The following is a 21,680-nucleotide window of genomic DNA, read 5'->3' as shown; positions in this document are numbered from 1 at the left end:
TTTCATACTGGTGGATAGCTTCATCCATGCACTTTCGAAAAATCGTAGGCTCAATCCATTCCGTCAAGTATTTTTCTAGATAGAGAAGAATAAAGGCGCACTAGTGCGTATCCCCTCTACCGACCAGCTGTGTCCAATTCCGACCGGGCATGTCCCCATTGCCGACCACCTTTTTTCAGAGCATGCGAGGCGGAGGTTTCAAACGAAAAGTAAACATAAAAATGAACATAAATCAATGATAAACATAAAAAATACACATAAATCATGAAAATAGGTATTCTATTTTAATTTGATGATATCAAACAATCAATATCAAAGAGGTTATCGCTGACTTGAACGATAAAGAGAATTCATAGATGAGTAGATATGTAAAGAATAAGAAATATATATTGAACGGTTATATAATCGTAACATAATATCTTGAAATGCTTTTCGTTCGTATACTATGCATATTACATTTATTTATAACACACGATCTCCACAATACAATAGATATAATTAATGTATGCTATTTAATAGATATATAGATATATGTATACTTAAAATACACAGATATAGATAGATATAGATATAAATATATAGATATAGATATAGATATATACTTAAAAGTAGATGCATTGCAACCGGATGAATGTTACATAGTTATATTATTAACTAACTTTCTTTACTTTGACTTTTTTTTTTCTTTAACTGCTCTTGTCTTTTCCTCGCCTTTTCTTCTCGTTCCAAGCGTTTCCTTTCTTTTTCAGCTTCGATGATACGTTTTTTTTCTTCAGCAGCTTCGAGTCTTTTTTTTTTCTTCTCTTCGGCTTCTCTTTTTTTGTTAATACTAGCTAATTCGCGATTTCTCTTTCTTTCTTCAATATCATTGTTCTTCTTAATTTTTTCTAATGCTTTCGCTGCATGATATGCCTGCCACTCTTGAGAAGTCACAACGGTCGGAATTTTTTCTTTTTTGCGTCGTTTCTTGTCATCTTTCTCGGTTGGCAATGGCCAGAAAAGGGCTTTTTGAAATGGGACGGGAACATTCTGAGGCATACAGTGACCGCTCGTCGTAGGCGGTATCATTTCGCATGCCTGTGAACTGCTTTGTCTGGCATATTCTGATGCTCCCACGAGAACGTCAGAATTAGGAGTCTGTCGCGATACTCTTCTTTCCCCTGAAATATGCATGCATGGTTTATATGCATTCTAAAGAAAAGTTGCATAATTGTTTTGAATTATGCATTCAGTATGTGCATATGTAGTACCTATTGAAAGATCATTTTCGAGATCCACAGCTTGTGGCCCTGACGCCGTTGACTGTTGTGCGATGAACTCCAAGTCGCTATTCGCCGTCCCAGCGCAGAGGTTGTGATCGCTGTCAATAAGATGCTGGCACGAAATATCCATCGGTTCATCGAGTGTGGATTGGAGTGTGGAATGTCTCTGCAATGTCCTTTCATCTTCACCTATACAAAAAAAGATTTCACGTTTGAATAAAAATCAACGGGCGCTATAGAAAATCATTCCATGAACATGGATGTACTTTTTGAAGCAGTTTCACGATCAACGAGAGTTGTCTTCTGATGCAGTGAATTGTTCGTCGCGCTTTCCAGTAGAGATGAATCGATATTGAAGATTTGATTATCGCCGGGGTTCTCAATGACTTTTGACAGTGAACCATCATCCTCGACTTTCATTATTGTTGCCTCGTCTATAAGTGTCTCGATCAAGTCACAATGGATAACTTTTTCTGTAATAGTCGAATCGATAAGCAAGTCGTTCTTATTGAAGTCAAGATTTTGCAAATTCTCGAACTTCAACGTAAAACAGGAAATTTCTTCTTTGCCCTTGACGTCGACAGTTGCATGTTGAACAGGGATTACAGCGACTTCGTGATCCGAGTATTGCTGTTCTTCTCTCTCCAGACTCGCTGTTTCCTGCTTCGGCATACTATTCGTATTATCGTGAGAAGTTGTCGCATCGTCGCGTTGTCTTCTCGAGTCTAGAGAAAGCGAGATCGAAAAGGAAAAGTAGATAGAGAAACCAAGCAAAAGTAAGATTAAAAAAAGAACCGGTAAACGCTATATAAAGAAAATGATCAACAAAATAAAGAAACGAAGAAAAGAGTAAAGAAGACGAGGAAAAGCAAGATTGAAAAAAAAATGATAGAATAATAATTATTAAAGCAAATTATTAGCAAAATAAAGTTCTATTACGTTGACGAATAGCACTCCAAACTCGAAAAAGACTCTGATCCTCTAAATCGCCCGTCCACGATTCCAGGTTTTCAGAAGATTTAAAATTCTGCAGCGTAGTCTTAGGGATGTATTTTTCGATGAATGTTAGGAAATTGTCAGGATCAGCCTCAGGAATTTCTCTTGCGCTCTGTTTGTTTGTTTCAACCGTTGATTTCAAACGGGAAATCAGTTTCTGATAATTCACAGCATCTGGATTTAATGGATGCAAACCACAAGCCTCGAATCCTCTACGCAGAATATCGGAGCTGCGGATCGTATCGAGAGCTTGTTGGAGTAGAGGTGCGAAGTGCTCCTTTCTCATTCGTCTGCCGTTATGGTTCATTCTCCATTCAGTCGTCGCTTTACGCCAGGCACCTTTTGCTGGCCGAAAAAAGGCAACATCAAGTGGCTGTATTACATGCGTTGCATTAGGGTACAACGCAACGAGTATAATCTTGTGAATTCTACAGAATTCACTAAGCGCCATAGTTAGATGTGACGAATGCCCGTCCATGTACAGCACGACAGGAAATGAGATACTATTTGCAACCAGCCAGGGATAAAATACGTTCGTGATATACTCGAAAAAACTTTCGCCGGTCATCCACCCGCTCTCCGTTTTTCCTATTCCCCACGATTCGGGAATACTTGCAGATATGCTGGCAGGTATCCTTTCGTATGTAAAAAGAATCATCGGCGGTGCCATTGCGCCAGCAGCACTGGCCGTGAACAAAACTGTCAAACATTCTTTATCATCGTTATTGATAAAGTTGTACACAGCTTTATCTCCTTTTTTTACTAATACTTTTTCGCTCTTTGGGCTGAGATAAAACGCTGACTCGTCGCAATTAAAAATCCTTGTCGCATCAAGATCGGCAGCATTTTCCTTCTCTAAATGAGTCTTAACTTCGGCAAACCATTTTCGTAAAGCAATTTCGGTTACTGATGATCGCGAGTATGATAGATTTTGGGCAATTCTTTGTGCCAACTCCGGGTGACGCTTGAGAAATCCATCATACCAGCTGCGGCCTGGGCAATTATTTGTAAATGGATTCTCTCGATTCAGTTCTTTCATAAGACTTGCCACATTAGAAATGAGGATACTTTTCGTGACTGGAAATCCGCATACACTCATGTGCATCATCCACTGAACGATTTGTTGCTCTTCTTCGTCGGAAAGTACGGTCGGAGGTCCACCTTTCTTCAGAACTATTTCAGGCTGAGACATTTTGTCGAGGATAGTGGTTTTTGGTACATTATATTGGAGACTGACTGCCCGAAGTCCTCGCCCAGCCTTTGCAGCAGCTACAGCTGCTTTTAAAGTTTCTTCTGTGTATTTCTGTCTCTTCTTCTCCTTCTTAGTCTTCGTCATTTCTATCAAAGAAATCAATTTTTTTTTAAAGTAATCATTAATACTATTATTATTGTTGTAATTATTGCTCCCATTTATATTATTATAAAATTTTTTCTCATTTCTTTACCGCCAGTCACAAAAATCTATAGATATCTCTGCGTTATGTAATCTGCGTAGCAGGGAATAAATTATTGTCATGTACGCAAACTTCGATCATAAATTCTACAGCATTTATGATCGAACAACAAAATTTATAAAATTTTTTATAGATATTTTAGTGTTCGACAATATACTGACGTTTACGTGTATGGTACTGGGAACATGCAGGCGTTTTGCTGTGTCTAACCTCGACCATCGAATAAATAAAAAAAATAACAGTTTTTGACTAATTTTTTTTTTTCGAATATGGCAATCAAATTGTAACAAACCATTTAGCGCTCGAATTATTCCTTACAAAAGGATTTTGAACGAAATACGGACTATTTAGGCGACCGACAATTCCTAACCTCACTCTTAAGAATACGCGTGGAACGTGACGTGCGGCAAGAAATGCGAAAAAAAATATATTTAACTATTGTACTTACTCTGCACGTTATAATTATTTTGTACTGCACGAATTCCTGAATTTTTCCACTGCACTAATGAACGTGTTGTTGAATCAGCAGCCTCGTAAACAACGTTTCACGTCAAAAAAGTCGGTAGAGGGAACATGGTCGGCCATGGGGACATTTACCTTATACCTTCCAATACTCAAAATAGCTGCTATATTTTCTAAACTTTTTTTGATAATAACTTTTTAATAAACAATGACCCCCGACTAAATAAAAAGCTACATTATGTTAACAATAAGAACTTAATTTAGTAAAAAAATCTTGATTTTATTTGTTAACAGTCACACAGCCCGAATTAAGTTACACCTAGGATTGACTGGTCAAAGTCCGAAGTAATTTTTCTTTAGTTTCTTACTTTGACCAGCCGTATTAGTTATTCCTAGGATTGACTAGTCAAATGCCGAAGTGACTTTTCTTTAGTTTCTAACTTTAACCAGCCGTATTAGTTATTTCTAGGATTGACTAGTCAAAAGCCGAAACGCAAAACTTATTTCGGGCTTTGACCAAGACGCTTGGTCATTCCCCAGGATTGGCTAGTCAATCCTAGGAATACCTGCGTTTTGGGCTTTGACTATAACATATACACTATAGCTTGATACCCGTGCTTCGCTACGGTAACACACATTTTCCCCCTTTTCACCCCCTTAGAGGTCGAATTTCTAAAAATCCCTTCTTAGTAAGTGCTTACGCCATGGAAGGAATATACTCCTCGAATTTCATGTTTCTAGGTTTAGAGGTTTGGGCTTGGCGTTGATGAGTCAGTCGTAACATTTAATTATATATATAACGAGTTTTTAGTATTTAATGGCTTATAGTACATTTCGTTTATTAAAAATCTCATTATATATTTTATTAATATTTTATTAACAACTATATTAAACAATTACCCCTTTTATAATAATCATTAATATTATTATTACAGAAATTGTTGTAATATTCTATTTGCGAAACAATTTCAATTACATTTAATTTAATTGCAGTGAGAAAAATCTTCTATTCTATTCAATTTTCGAAGCAACGTATTCTCATAATCATAATTTTTGCTGAAGAAAAGTTATTCTTACCAGTCATTTCGTATTAATATAATATTAGTACAACGCTCTCTATTAATAAACGTGCTCTCATTAGTAATACTTAAAAGAAAACCGTTTCACACAGATCCGCTATATTCATCTACATAATTCGAAAAGAAGAGGTAATGGATCCCGTTCCTGTTCTGTGCATATGTGTGCATACATGTTCCTTTCATTTCTAGCATTTCAAAAATAAAGTATTATATCATATTATTCGTCTTCGGATCGAGAGAACGAACGTTAACAGGGGCCAGAAGGTTCCCAAAGGTGAATATCTCAAGAAGGATTTAAGAGATCGTCGATCTGAACGAAGAAATCAACGTGAAAAAGTCGTTGAGATATTTCCAGGGACTTAGGAAGCGACCCTGGATTACTTTAAATTTCCTTCGTTTTTCCTCACTTTCCCCTTCTTTCTCATTCACATTCCATCCGCATTGTCGTGAATCGTTTCTGTAAGGAACGTTTCGGCGAGAGAACATGAATTTTTACCGTGGAAAAAGTCGTCGATTGAATGAAAAAGTTTTCCGATATATCTAGTTTACAAATTACGTAGAGAAAAAATATATTTTTTTTATGCAACTGATTACAATAAGATGCTGATGGAGAAAACAAAGTAGGCAATGGAGATATTCTTCAGCTCCTTTATCATGCATAATTCTTTTTTTGTTTGTTAATAACTAGCGATAACCGATGACAAGATTGATATCCTGTTGAAAATGTTTGATTTTTTAGAAGAGACTTGATACTTTATGATTTGTTGACGTTACGTGACGCGCACATGTAAATCAATGCATAAGAACTGGGATATATTTCATTCATGATTCGATAAACGCACAATGAATGTGGGCGAAACCAGATTTATGTCGATAGCGATAAGGGCATATGCAACCATCGCATGTACGGGTTTTACACTGGCGTATCTGCGATAAACTTTCGCATAACGTGCGAACGATCAATCTTGAATAAAGCACATTCGTAACGGCAATCCAAGAAGAAACGTGTTCACTAGTGCAACGCAAGCGTAAAATGACCCCGGTGGATACAAGAAACAGCGCAATACGAGAACGAGTTGTAGGATTTATTCCCATATCTTCTATATCATCGTACACCGAGTGTACACCCGTAAAGACATATCAAACACCGCAATACGTACTCTCTAAATCTCATAGAGTGGTTTCGCTACTAATATATTAGAGTGATCGCGATGGTCACTCCAATTTGAGTAAATGCGAAAATAAAGTATCATAGGAATAAATTTTTCAAACAAATTTTTAGAGCGGCTACTCTACTGGAGTGATACGATCTTACTCTAAAGCTAAATCACGATTCCACTGAAATTTTCCACTCAAAATTTAGAACGACGTAATTCACTCCTATAGACACTGATCTATTGCACTCGAAAAGAGTGCAATTTCACTCCAACTTATAGAGCACAATTTAACTGTTTCTTAGGGTGGCGAATCATTCGAAGTGCACAAGCTCAATATACTTGCATTTCACTCTTCGACTTTTAGAGAGTGTATCGCAGATAAGTTAAGCGATTGAAAAACACCGAGTCTGGTATTTGACAAATATTGCAAGTAATAAGTGATGACGAATATTTCGGAAATAAAGTGACGGAAACATCAAGTGTTCAGGATTAAATAGAAAGTAAAAAGAAAATAAATAAAATGAATCGTAACTATCCGTGTGCGCGGATTGATTAGCAAACTCAGCCGCGGGTTACCCATGTTGGTACCCGCTTTCGACGCGTGTAAAAAAAAATGCCACGCAAGATTACCACGCGAAGTGGGCCCGCGGACGATCTGGTTATATTATACCGTATGTATTACCGCGGTATATTTGTTGTACGCGCAAACATCATCACAGCTATCTCGAATGCCGGGCCAATACACCGACGCTCTCTCGCCGAGCATAGAGAGAGAGAATAGTACTCGACTTTGACGTAGCTCGAAATCGATAGCGGTATCCATCGCTCATTCGCGGCTCGCGTACTCTCGTCCACGTATACGCGCGTACATATTTTGTGCGAAGCCGAATAACAGCCTGTCACATGGAGGGCCAATGAAAAATGTACAGTGGAGGTAAATCGACAAAAAACGCGACAATCCAGTGTCGCACAAACGTATCGATGTAATGGTAATAAAGTATATCCGATAAAGTATGTACGGATAATTGCGCGAAGAAGAATCCAGGGCGCGATTAAATCTTAAAACCGGATTCGCTGTTCTGGCATTTTATGTGCTTACGTTATTCTTGTTACACCTCGGTAAAAATGTGTACTTTTGATATTTATGTCTCGTGATTTATGATTCTTTTTAAGATAAATAAAAGCACCTGGGTATAATAATAATAATAATAATAATAATAATCTCAATTTCCGGAGATTTAGCTTTCATTTGTTTAACGCGCGAAGCAAGAAAACGTCTTGTAATCAACGTCATTATAGACGTTGTAATCTCTTATGGCGTCGCAATAAATTGCCGCAAAAAGCAGCGCAGTGACGCCATATTTTGAAACTGTTTACCATGGAAGCCACCGCTATAGTAACAACACGGAGCCACATAATTCACGTAATTAGGAGAGAAATGCGAAGTCGAGTGTGATAAAAGCGGTAACATCCACGAAGCGCTCTAGATTCGTTCCGAGAAGTAATCGCAATCTGTAAATTGAAGTACGTGGGCGATATTCATTTATTTTACAATGGAACAACAAGAAACTGACGTACAATTAATCTTACCATAAGAGTTATTAACATACAGGCGCAAACACAAAGTACTGTTGATTTTCGTTTCGTTGCCCGCGTCAAAGAAATATGGAATCGCGTTAGCGCAATTGTACCCATAAATTTTTCCGCGGATTTTACCTTGCAGATACGTTCTTATCCGCCTCGTCAGTTCCGGTTTCCTGCAAATTGCCGATTACACGCGACCTCTATAAAAGCAAAACTAAAAGGTAGGACAAGAGAGAGAGAGAGAGAGAGAGAGAAAGAGAGAGAGTTTATTGTTCAACATAATTACTCTCGTAACACGGGTCATGTTATATTTCCTCGTCTTTAAGCGCGCCAGACGGCTGGTGATGCCGCACCATCGTCAAAGCAGAATAAAACGGTGACCGAAAACAGAAAGTGACGTGTAACTATATCTTCAACCACGTAAATTGTTTTCGCCAGAGTGGCACTGTGTTACGCTGAGGGATAGTATATAGTTCTCAATTAACCGGCGGCTCGCGGTGACAAATAAAAGCAAAAGCCAGGCGAGAGACTTTATTGTAGCCCCCGTCTACTTGCCGGACAAGCGTGCGGTGTTGAAATTGAGTTAGGTGAAAGCGCGCTACGCTGAAAACGGAGACGAGGGGGATACAGACGCAGATACAATATTTGCTATCGACGCATCACGCCTGAATAATAATCATCACCGGAACGCATAAAGCTGATGGAAATAGCGATTGCATGCTCGACGACGTATCGACAAGGCAGTGGACTGAGAGTTTCGATTATTCCACTGTTTCACAGCTTACGTGAAACGGCGCGATAAAAATTATCGGAAGTTACATTGAGAATCGTCATTTTTATCGTACCATACTGCACCTCTCGCGAATCTTAGAAGCATACTCGCTACAAGTCGAAGAGTAAAATATCACGCAAAACGAGTGACAGGCAAGTGTGACGAAAAGTGAAAATTCAGCCTGTAGGAGTGAATTATGTCACTTTACAATTTTAAGGAAAATTTCACTGTATTAAAATCATTTATCAGTCTTTAGTATGAGTATTTATAGGGTAAATTACACTTATTTGTATACGCGATCTTAAAAAAAAAGTAATTAAAATAAAATTACTGTTAACCATAATTGACGGCATCAGCAATACTGCTTTAATGCATTTATCAAATTTCCCAACAAGATCAATATAAAACCATAGCACACATAAATAAAACAGCCACAAAATGCCTAACGGTCAAACGAGTAGTAGGTAATGATCGGTCAGTAATTGAAGGTGCCCCAGTAGTAACCTGCGGGGTGTAACCGACGAGGCGGCAGGAAAATGGTAGAGAGAGAGAGAGAGAGAGAGAGAGAGAGAGAGAGAGAGAGAGAGAGAGAGAGAGAGAGAGAGAGAGAGAGAGGGTGATGCGAGTCACGAGCAAACACTCCTCTTCTCGTCGCGGCTCCTTCCTCGTCTCCTTGCTTGTTCGTCTTGTTGGAAAGCCGGTTGAACGTGTTGAACCTCATGACTTATGGATCCGCACTGCACTCCACCGATCAACCTACCGCCACCGCCACCGCCACCGACGAAGACCCTCGACTATTTCCCACTGTTACCAAACTCAAGCAACTCCCAACTATTCCCACTCCTTGACGGCACTCCTTGCCAACGATGCTACCGGGTGTCCCGTGCAAACACGCTGTATTGCATGTCATCCGGCAAACAATTTCGAAATCCCTATCATGGATGCGAAAGTTCGTAACGTAACTCATATCAAGACATATATAGCTACTTAACTACGTAACTGTAATAAGCAATCACGTTAAAATATTCATAAAAAAGAAATATTATTTATTGTAATAATACCTACAAAGAGAATCTGTCAAAGTAATAAAGTTATTTTAAAATCAGTGCAAAATTTACAACGACTAAATAACAACTGTCTCTTGTCGTTCAATCCTAGCTCGCATTTCAGTAGTAACGGATAGCCTTAGGCGGCCTGTTTGACCAAAACCGGACGGATCTACTATAACCAGATCTGATTGCCAACATTTCCCACGCTCTGTTCTCACCGCAACAAAAATCTAATTCTCGTTCTGACATAAGATATATGCAATGCTACATAATAATATTTATTACTACATATAAAAATAAATTTCAATCGAATAAAAATCAGTCTTGTTTCAAAACATCTATTATCAATTTTTTATGAAATATTCCTCCTCGCTAAAACTTAATGCGTAAAAAATCGGTCTCACAGGGGATACAGGGTATATTGGCGGTACTTTACGGACTCCAAACGACTGTTGGCTAAGCACGACACCTATTTTGTTTGTCGACCTACATAAGTAAACAGCACCTATTTGTCGCGGCTGTGCTCACCACGGCCGCAGCCAATTTGTCCTGGACTCGGGGCGACTGCACCCTCAACCTACAACGTTTTCCGAATGCGCTCCGTCGTTTTACGTGAGGCCGTGTACTTGCGACTACGAAGGCGAAGGACGGCGACGGACGGATAAGAAATTTATTGGCTCCCGAATAACTTTACGGTGAGTTATTCACGTGGTATATAGTCGCTTCACTCCCGCGAAATAGTTGGACACGCAAAGAACACAGAAGCAAGAGATTGAGAGAACGATATAAAAGGTTTCACACGAGGGACGTACAGTTCAAATTTTCTAAATGGTGTATGATGGAAAATATGTATACGTAGAAAAGTATGGCGGAAACTGCAGGATAACCAAAAAAGAGACTTAAAAAAATCGTGTAAAAATAAAGTTAAAAATATAGAATAAACATATTAGAACGTATTTATTAATAATCGAAGTAATTGATAATTAGAATAGTTTCTAAATAAAAGAGAAAAACATTTTACGCATAATAGTTATTTGTGTAACAAGTGTTGTAAGATGGAAATTGGACGTGCGGAGTGGACGCACAAGCCGGAGGCGAGTGCGATCACCCGCACGTTCAATTTTCAACTTAACACACGTGTTACACACTCTATTTTACGTTGCAAGTGCGTGGAAAGTGGTCTATCACGCACGCGTCGTGTGCGTAATGGGCCACTTTCCATGCACGTGTGACATAATAACATTTTGCATTAGGATAATAATTATCGGATTAGAGTAAATCCGATATCAGTAAAAAAGAGGTAAATAGAAAATAAGCTTTTGTAGTGCAGTTGTTGTAATATTTTCTGTTGTAATATTTTCAAGAAATGGAAGAAGTATGACAGAATGGAAACGATCATCGATATCGTCACTTCTTTACATATTCAAAAGATAAATCTCGAATTCACTGTAACGATGCCATGGTCTACTTCTGTGGTCAAAAACGCTCAGCAAAATTTCTCGCAAATTTGCTGACGTAAAACACGCGTAATGTTAACATAAAATTCTATGAATTTCAGTGAATAGTATATAAACGTGCATTATCTGTAATTTGCACGTGCAATAAAGCCGCATTAGTCAGCGCGATTAAAAGGATAATCTTTCAATAATTTCTCTGGTCGATATAAACGTTGCAACACCATTTCACCATTAAATTTTAATATTAAATTTCGATATTAAATTTCTGAAAAGAAAATACGTTTGGTCACAAATTATATTGTGACCAGACGGAAACAGACGCGGTTTCTCTTTCAGGCATAAATTTCCTGCGGAATTAATGTAACATTTCATTCTAACTCATATGCCCTTTCCCATATTTGACATATATATTGCTATATTTTTAGCATGGTTAAATGTTTAACTTTAATTAATACGAATAAAATTACATGTATTTAACTTTCGAAATATCCAAAATAAACAAGTATGACAAATAATTACATGAAAAATTAAAAAGTTTGCAAAATCGGTGCAAGTCATTAATATCTTCCGCATAATACGATCGCTTCTTTATATTCAAAATGCAATTGTTATCCTATAATTTATCTCGGTGTGGGATTAGCACCGATACATATCTCGTTACATACTGATATCTCATTCGTGTTACATGATTCCACGTCATTTGCACATTGCGAGATCTACTGCCGTGACGACAAATACATTGTACAAAATAATTCTCTATCTTGTTAAACCCGTAAATAGATATTGCACATATTAAAAATATCCTTGTATAAATGGGTGTACGAAAAATATTAAAAAGTTATAAGAACTTTTAAATAAAACTATTTACATTATTGCAAATTTTAAAATAAAATCCTATTCAATATATAGACAGAAAAATCGAAAAGCAGGATCAGAAGAAATCAGTGAGAAGACTTATTTCTTAAATTAATACAAAAACGAACTCTAGAAACCATTAATGATGGGATGACGCTAAGAAAAAAGAAACGGTAATAAGAATAATGCGCTCGAATGGAGAACACTGTCAAGTAATATATTATCCCGTGAAGAGTGCAATGATAGATCGTACTGTAAGTTACAACGCCTTTGTTACGTTGTTGTTATTGTTGATGATTTATTGACTTAGCTAAAGTTTTAATCGTATCCCGTTTAATCATAAAAAATAAAAGTGCATTAAGTTATTTATATCTGAATGAAATATTAAACAAAAATAATGCACCAGTCATTATTAAATTAGTATCATCGAACACGATATTATATCCCTTGTGACTGGTGACAGTTTGGTTTATTTAATGAAAAGACTGAAATATCTGTTATATGCAGTGATACTGACAATTTTCTGGTCTAGAGAATATCGCAAAAAATATATACTGCAATAATGTCAAACGCAAAACGATCACATGCAGCGTTTAGATTGCAAATTGCAATATGTATGTCATAAATATGAAATCATATTGGCTTTTTATGTTTTTGATTCAATTTACAATAATTAAAAATATTTCCTTATTAAAAAAAAAGATAAAATCTTGACAAAATAGTAGAATATCTATACGAGAAAAAATAGTAATATAATTATTTTGAAATTCAATTTTTGAAATTGGATTTCATTACTTCAATCCGATTTGCATACTATAGTATCGATAAAACCAAACTGTTGGAGCTATCAGTATTTCATGGCAAATATGATTATTTTATGTCTTATCTCGGCGCAGACCTAATAAAGAAATAGAAAATTCAGCAAATATAAAGGTCACCTATTTTATCTACTATCAGTACCTATCGTTATACTTCTTTGTTGATTTTTCTGTCGATCGTATCTTTTTATTTGTATTTTATTGTTTTATTGTTTTATTGTATATGATGTAGCACTATAGATACTTGTTCTATTCCATTTCATCTATAATTAATAGATTTCTTGCGAAATACAAACTGTAAAATTATATGCAATCTAAAATGTATGCATATTAGAACAGAAAATTAAAGTGACAACTATATTCATGCATGCAACTTTTAACGACGTCTAATTTGTATTGATTCTTTGTACTGACATTTTCGTGTTAATGTTACGATTGGATTGTAAAATCAACATTTATACCGATTGACGGAAACGAATCGAGCAATTGGAAATGTCCTGTAAGATTCTGAATGCGAGTAAAAGGACTCGATCTACAGGATGATCGAAATGCCTTGGAAACGGTAAGTGAAAAGTACATCTGTACATACTGTGCAGAGTTCCTACTTCACCATCGATCGAACGCTTTCAAATATATTGCTGACATCGCAAAGTAATTCATCGTGAAATGCTCTTCCGAAAAGGAGGACTCATCTTTGACTACCAAACGATTCGTTGATAGTTGGGCTGTATCGTGAATTAGTGAATTACGCGAATTATGCCACCTTACTTCCTTTAACATCTCCCCCCAATGAAAAGCGAATTAGCATGCTATTACGGTACGTTACGTTACAAAATGTAATTTTTTATCTTCATTTATATTTTAATTTATACACAGAAATGTATTTATATGTGTTTCCTTTTTCATATATATTTAATATTTTTTGAAATTACTTGTTTCCTTTTTTGCCGTGCGTGTTTTATTCTGCTTTGATGCTCATAAATCTGATTTTCAAGAACGCAAAATGCGGAGATATTTTTCGTTTTGTTTTCTCGACGATTCACCGACAATTCTCTTGCATATTTTATTCGAAGGTTCGGTCAGTTTTCCAAAAGAGAAACTTTTCGCGAGGTCGTGAATGTGCGTCCCGCTGTTGCCGCCACGAATGGAGACGAAAAATTCCCATGAAAAACGCGAAAGGTCGCCGGTGGAGAATGAAAAACTGGTCTCAAATGGAACTTAATAAAACGCCGCTGACGCAAAACATGTCGATAAAATGCCCCTGGATTAAAAAAAGAGAATCGCAAACAACTACACAAACGCTAATTAATCTGTGAGCTTAAATCACTAATCCAGTTAATTAAAACTTTGCTTTATTATTTAAAAATAGATTTCAAAACGTGATTCAAAGATAGATAAGACAGTAAATAAAAAGAGGAAATGAAAGATATTATTACGCAATAAAAGTAGAGAAAAATCATAAAAATAATAATTTTACTAATTATTTATATAGCGTCCAATGTTATACCAGAAGGATGAAACAAAATAATTTGTGCGTATGTAATTTAAATATATTACAGCCATAAATATAATGAAAAAAAGAAAACAAAAATTTGAAGGATATATAAATAGATAGATGAATGGATTTATTTTACCTTAGGACAGAGAAATATAATAAAAATAATGCAAAAGAGGGATATAAAATGAGAGGAGAAACATCATGATAAAAATAAACCGAGTATTTTTAGGAGATTAAACACAGTGAACGATATATTTACGTGCTGACTGCAAAACCATAGGAGACACTATGTAATAATAGCAATATCGTTTAAAGCTGATGATCGAATCAAAAAGATGATTAGATGTATAATAATATTTTAAGTACTATTTATATATAGTTATAGGTGATTTTACTTTATGTTTCTCTTCCTCTATCTAATTTCTAAATTTTTAAAAACACCAATAACCATATATTCATTATTAAAATTTAAAGCAATATTTTTTAATCATCATTGACGAATTTAAATTCTTGTTTATTGAAAAATAATAACATAGCCTAAAATCGACCTAATTTTACGATCAGGAGACGCGAAAGCGTCGCTCGCGTTTGTTAGCGTCTTGATCGCGGAAGGAAGTTTAAGTAGGGCGCGTTTCACTGCGGCTAGGATCTGTAACGTACGCAAGAAGGTCACGAACCAATCCTAAAACACATTCTACCGAGCTGGCACGTATAAGGGGCTAACCCCGTTTCCGGTTTCAAAGGACAAATAGCAGTAATCGATTTGTTGATTATTTACGGAGCGATATTCAGCGGGTTCTCAAGGGACCCGGCAAACATTATCGCGGTGAATTCCAAATTGTTCCAGTTAATTGATGAATGTAAATAAAAAATAAGCTCTCGCTATTCTGCTCGGTTTATTTCAAATACGCGCGTCTACCGGTTTACTCTTTTGCTTCCTCATAGAGGAAGCTTTGTTTTCATAAACTTCGTATATGGACCTTTGATCGCATAATCGCATATAAAGCTAGGTCTAATCAACCAAATCTTAAAGATATATATATGAAATAGAGATAAAAAAGACCAAAAAAATAGTATATTGTACAACGAGTGGGAAAAATGGTCGATTCTGAATGAGTGTGAAGATTGGTCGCACGAGCGAAGCGAGTGCGACCATCACACTCATTTGGGCTCGACCACTCTTCCCACGAGTTGTTCATACAATTTTTCCTAACGCGAGCGTGAAATGGGCCGCTTTTCGCGCTTGTTTTGAGTGAGCAAAACGATCCATTTCTCCACTAGCTGAGAAATGGAGCCATTTCTCAACTAGTGGAGAAATAAAATTGTAAAACAAGCGCGAAAAGCGGCCTGTTTCACACTCTTGTTAGGAAAAATAATATAAACAACTCGTGGGAAGAGTAATCGAACCCAAATGAGTGTGATGGTCGCACGAGCGAAGCGAGATCGCTCGTGCGACCGCAACTTCACACTCATTCAGAATCGACCACTTTTCCCACTAGTTGTATAATATACTATTTTAGTTTTTGATGCCAATGTGTTCAGAATGTTCTAAAACGTCGGGAAATCGTAATTTTATAAAATGTCCGTATGTGTGTATCAAAGGTCTACAATTTTTTGAGAAATGCCTGTAATAGCTCTAACTTCCGCAAATTTTGAGACATTAAGTTATTTCTAATTCTATTGTATTTTTCAGTCTTTTCTACCCCTATTTCATGTATAATTCCTTAAGATTTAGTTGATTAGATCCAGTAGTTAGGGAGCTGGTGGCCAAATCGGTACATGATTTGTTTATGTTTCATATCGATAGGGATTAAAGTTCAGATCAATACAAATCGATTTGGTCCAGTCAATTAAAAGGTCCTACGTTGCTACATTTTTGCGTTACAGCGCTTCAAATTTATTAAAAAAAAGGGTTATACTAAATCATTTGCTCATGTCTGCCTCTGGCGCTGATGGTCAAAATCATCCTGAAAACGAAGAAAATTCATGAGGCAGACAGCCAGGGCTCTGCATTATCACGGGACGTAGTTGTAAAAATGTAAAAAAAAAAGGCTACTAAGTCATTTGTTCATGGTTCTAGTTGCGTCCATTCGATTCATTATGACTCCCTGAATACGAAAAAAATTTGGCAGAAATTTTGCTCACTGATTTTGAGCTGTATAATTTTTTGAAATTCATGCATGGAATCAAGGGAAAGCGGGTATTACGGCTGATTATTGTTATTATTAATAGTTTTACTATTATTATTTTATTTAGTAATTTTTATTAACAACCCAACAGATAATGAAAAAGTAAAAAAAAGCAAATAAATTTCGCAAAAAAAGCAAAAATATTCAAATAGTCTGCCTTTGGAATATCAGAGTCCTGGATGTCTGCCTCATCGATTTTCTTCTTTTTTATAAGAAATCTAAACATCAGTCCAAGAGGCAGACAAGAGCACATGATATAGCACACCTTTTTTTTTTACATTTTTGAAGCGCTGTCAATTGACAACGCAGAGGCAACATGCTGGCAGATCATTTTTCTGTGGTCCTTCACATTGTCTTTAATCGAACAATTTAGGTCTGCCAAGTGTACACTTCATATACACTTTTTTAAATCATAAAAAAAACTTAAAAAATTGATTACTACAAACGTCAGAGCCCTGGATGTCTGCCTCTTCGATTTTCTTCGTTTTCAGAAAGATTCTGAACATCAGCCTCAGAAGCAGACATGAACAAATCATATAGTACCCCCTTTTTTTTTAACAAATTTGAAGCGCTGTCAATTGACAACGCAGCGTTACATGGTGGCAGACGCGGCCCTTAATGTTTCTTATGGTACAATTATCGCTATTAATAATGTCTGCCACATGAACAAATCATATAGAAATTTTGGCCACCAGCTCCCTAACTACAGCTTTATACGCGATTAAAGGTCCATATACGAAATCCATATATGGACCATGTAGCCTGAACTCCCAAAATCAACATCGATTTGACATTGCGTCGATTGTAAAAACCCCACTTGTGCTACTAAAGTTGACCCTCTATCAATTCATATACAAAAAAGTTAAATTTAAAATTAAAAAAAGTGCGTAAATTAGAAACTTGCACATTGCTTCTTCATCGTTACAGATCGCTACCATTGCTCCTATTTTATTTCGCTCATAAAGCTTCCTCTACGCGGAAACCAAACTAATAAATACTAATAATTATGCATCAAATAAAATACAAGTTTCCTCATAAGAGGAGCTTTTTTAAGTCGGAGCTTTGTGAGCGAAATAAAATAGGAACAATAGTAGCGATCTGTAATGATAAGAAAGCAATGTGCAAGTTTCTAATTTGCGCATTTTTTTATTTTTATTCATCTTATTGTTCTGAAATTAGATTATATCTTGCTTCCACTAGCTCTTCCACAAATATTTGTTGCATTCATAATAACGTATGTACATGGTAAACATGATATGTAAATGTTATTGGTGCCCGCAGTGTATTGAACTCGGATCCGTGGGTTCGCTAAACCCAAATGACGGATCAGTTCACTCTTACGTGAGACGAATTATTAGTTTTCCAAGTTATGTCCGCCTCTCGAAATCTCCAGCCATCTCGCGTGCGATGCTTGAATTTTCATGAGAATATTGATCTCTCTTCCCGAATGAAAAGAGGCGAGTGTGAGAAGGAAAGGAGCCGTAAAAATGCACTCAACGCGATTCCAAGTATTGTCCTTTTTTCGCGCGAGCTACAGCCTACTCGCGAATAATTAAAAATCCCCGCTCCTCTGGCGCACCGAATCTTCCAGATATATATATTTCTAGGTTTGTGTTTCGAACGCACGTAATACATATTGCGACACAAGCAGTAAAATATAACGCGTCATTACCAGCGAGAATTTATAAATCGAACGCATTTTCACGGTCCTTTATTAATAATTACCGAAGTTATGACATCACTGCCTGTGTGCAAAGCAATATTTTGGAAAGATAATAAATAAAGCATCATTGTTATATCTTGTGTGATATTAGCTTGTTTACCAGCCAACTTCAGGATTGTTATTTTCGTCCTAGCGATAAGGATACTTGTAACTGATTAGGATTAAATAACCCCTGGAGATATAATGTCCAAAAGTTTTCAAGACCAAATTAGTCCCGAACTGGTACGAGTATTACATCTGGCAAAATGTGGATAACATAGTTCGCAGTGGGGGATAGCAGGCAGGGATTTCGCAGGATAAAACTAAAGGATTATCCTTGCCATTAACACTACTACTTCCTTCTCGCCATCTCCTTCCGAAACTCCGGCCGTTTGCTTTCAACGGGCTTAAAGTCCTCTCGATTATTCCGAAAGTTAAATGAAGTATTTATTAAATTAAACACAGTCCCCATTGTTAGAAGTTTCGTCAAGCAATTAATAAGATTTCTGAAATTTTAATGTTATACTCCGGCGGGTCCCGAATGAAGTTCTCGCGTATAATGAACTGATATTATACTTTACGTAATAATAATCGCAATATAATTACGCGGCAAAAACTTTATCGTAAACGCTACCAAAACATTCTCCCTCTATTAAAATTTGTTAATTACTCCGGCTTTCTACGTTCTTCTTATCTAATTATATCGTATCATAATTACGCTTCAAATTGCGTGACAAAAAATTTATCTTGAGATTTTTATCCGCACCAAATCCGTGACAGCTTTTAAAACTCTCGCGAAAGGAGCATTTAAAGGCCGATAAAGGAAAGTTATGATCGAGTAATGCTCGAAAGTTGCGAGAACTCCTAGAATCAGAGTTGCCTACGGCGAAACGCAGTTATTGCATAATTTTAAGTCTGGCCCTTGGCTAATAATAGGAGGCATTGCACACGAGTATTCCTCAGATTCCAGTATTGAGAATTTGACATGGTATACGTTGCTTCCAATTATTCGTCGTGCTACTTCAGTTATTTCGATAAACGCTCCACCCTAAATATCAGATGGTATTTAAGAAGAAAATTTTTAATGTTTGAATATATGTACCTATTATTGATTAATTTTCGAATTAAAATTAACAGTTATATATATCAAGATTTTTGCAATATATGACAATCAGTATTCAAAATCTGATCACAATCGAACCGCTGGCGCCATTATTGTATTCCACTTGTAACGTCATGGTATGACGAATGTGATTCTTGAACTAACGCGGGATATTAAAGCAGCAGTAATTTTATTATCTCCGAAATGAGAATTGATCACCCACGCATCCGTCTCTGTCAGACGTTTCTTTCCCGTCAACCCAGCAGCTCACTCCCCCAAGAACTACACTAAAGATGATATTATATTTCTATACGTTCACGCTGAAAGATGAATATGTATGATTATATATTTCAAGTTTATCTAATAGGACTGTAATACTGCAATGTGCGTACAAACATGTAAAATCTTAGATATGTAATAACTAAGCAGAAGCAAGATCCAGATTCTACGCAAATAATTTAAATTAAAACTCAGACCGCAAACAGTCCTAGGAATCCGAGTTGCGAATATAAAATGAATGTAAAGACATGTTTTCTCAGCAAATATACAAGCACACGCAACATCGTAGAAATTATATTCAAATAATTAAAAGTAAAGCAAGGTATAAAAATATCACATCGCAATGAGAAAGCTTTTCTTATTTCGCGATGCGGTATTAAAATGGCAACAATTCCAATAGCTGCCTTCAAAACGCGACCCGGACTATGATGAAACGTGATCGTAAAACGTGGATGGCGCGCAACTCCGTCCGCTCGACTCGCGCGTTTTCCGCTGAAATTTCGCGCAATCATACCCACGCATTTAAAAGCCGGCGAGACAAATATTTGCGGAACATTTGCACTGCTCTGCAGCAAAATATTCGTCACAAGAAGACGTAATTAAAGCGATGTAAATTCGCGCGCATACCGCCGTTTATATTACGCGACAACGTGAACAAAAACAACGGAAACAATTTATCCTCCATGCGAACGGCCTCTCAACCGCCGTGTATTACCCAAGATAAATCATTATCGAATCTGTGTGATCTGTAATGCACGCATTTCGAGACGATAATATGCGCTAAAGAGATGCATAGTAATATAAACAAAATACATCGACAATGATACGCGCATGATATCTATATATAGATTCTACATTAAAATCAGCCATGTGATGCTTATTTGTAATTTAATATTGGGTATCGTACCGAATTAATACCGCACGATTAATAATGAGTTTTTCTTTTTTTTGGCCTTAATTTTTAGGAGAAGTAAACAAGCAATTATGTATCACAATCCGACCGCCAAAAAAAATCAGCTAATTTGGATACACGAGCGTTCATATTTATTTTGGATACACGAGCGAAACGATTTATGGATGACGCATGCAAGCCAGAATCGGCGATGCGCTATCATCGAGATAATTCAGTATCGGATTTGCGATAACGATGTACGTTTGCGACACACACACATACACTTACGCATACAAATAGCTGTACCATAAGGGTGACAGTTAATCGTGGGATCAGTCGCACAGAGAGAGATTTGCACTTTGCATCAGTCTATGCGCAGCTGAGGCAACTGAAAACTGATTGCCGTACGATTGTATGCTTCTCATATGAAAATTAATCAATTCTTTGTTTTCTTTCATGCTGATTTGCGACTAATTCAAATTAATTATTTGCGTTAATACTTGAACAATATTAAGATTTAAAATTTCTTTAAACATATATCAAAAATAATCTTGAAAAATTTTTGTCCATAATTAATTGTTCAAATTTATATTAGATCTTCTGCCTAACACACACATAAATTATCCCACATTATATTATAGATATTTAATGTCGTGATGATACTTGCCATCCCTTTCTGTAATACTTCAATAGCAATATAAATCAATTAAAATTTAAGTAGGTATCTAATCGTCAATAGAAGGTAACGTACCGTCTTGTTATGTAATCGAACTTGTCGAATTTTGTAAACGTGCCACACGGGGCCAATGAGCGCGGAGAACTTTAATTATAATAGGCAGAGACAAGATTCGATTAGAACCCTCCGAGACGCATCTTGGATCGTGCCTATTACATCATATTCGATTATTCGACATAGTCCGACAACGCGTTGAAAATGAATGAACATAATTGAACAAATGTGTTACCGTGACAGTTGTTTTAGTTGTTTATCAATACAATTTGACCTCTGCCATCGTAAAATAACTATACAAGATGAGTAACTTGAAAGAAAATCAGAAAATGACAAAGTATTT

General features: G+C 36.5%; 2 protein-coding genes across 8 annotated transcripts in view; both read right to left on the bottom strand.

Moving 5' to 3' along the window:
* The window catches only part of LOC112456604, a 200,900-nt gene that overhangs the window by 166,839 nt on the left and 12,381 nt on the right, over window positions 1-21,680 (bottom strand). The window lies entirely within an intron of this gene.
* On the bottom strand, window positions 2,097-4,313 carry LOC112456607 (tigger transposable element-derived protein 1-like). Of its 2 annotated transcripts, none has more exons than XM_025019276.1 (2): window positions 4,161-4,313; window positions 2,097-3,596 (listed from the first exon to the last, which is right to left on the bottom strand). In XM_025019276.1, the coding sequence occupies exon 2, from the start codon at window positions 3,592-3,594 to the stop codon at window positions 2,179-2,181; it is 1,416 nt and encodes a 471-aa protein (XP_024875044.1). In that variant the 5' UTR covers window positions 3,595-3,596; window positions 4,161-4,313; the 3' UTR covers window positions 2,097-2,178. The 2 variants fall into 2 exon arrangements, 1 of the variants encoding a protein (XP_024875044.1); XR_003040989.1 differs by lacking the exon at window positions 2,097-3,596 and adding an exon at window positions 3,866-3,889.

The sequence above is a fragment of the Temnothorax curvispinosus genome, unplaced genomic scaffold (assembly GCF_003070985.1).
Source record: "Temnothorax curvispinosus isolate PA1 unplaced genomic scaffold, ASM307098v1 QBEX01006993.1, whole genome shotgun sequence".
NCBI lineage: Eukaryota > Metazoa > Arthropoda > Insecta > Hymenoptera > Formicidae > Temnothorax > Temnothorax curvispinosus.
Note: the sequence above shows the minus strand (reverse complement) of the source record. Positions and strands in the feature narration are given on the sequence as shown.

Bases quoted from the DNA above. Each gene is read 5' to 3' on its own strand.
- LOC112456607 (XM_025019276.1), bottom strand. From the start codon at position 3,594: ATGACGAAGACTAAGAAGGAGAAGAAGAGACAGAAATACACAGAAGAA.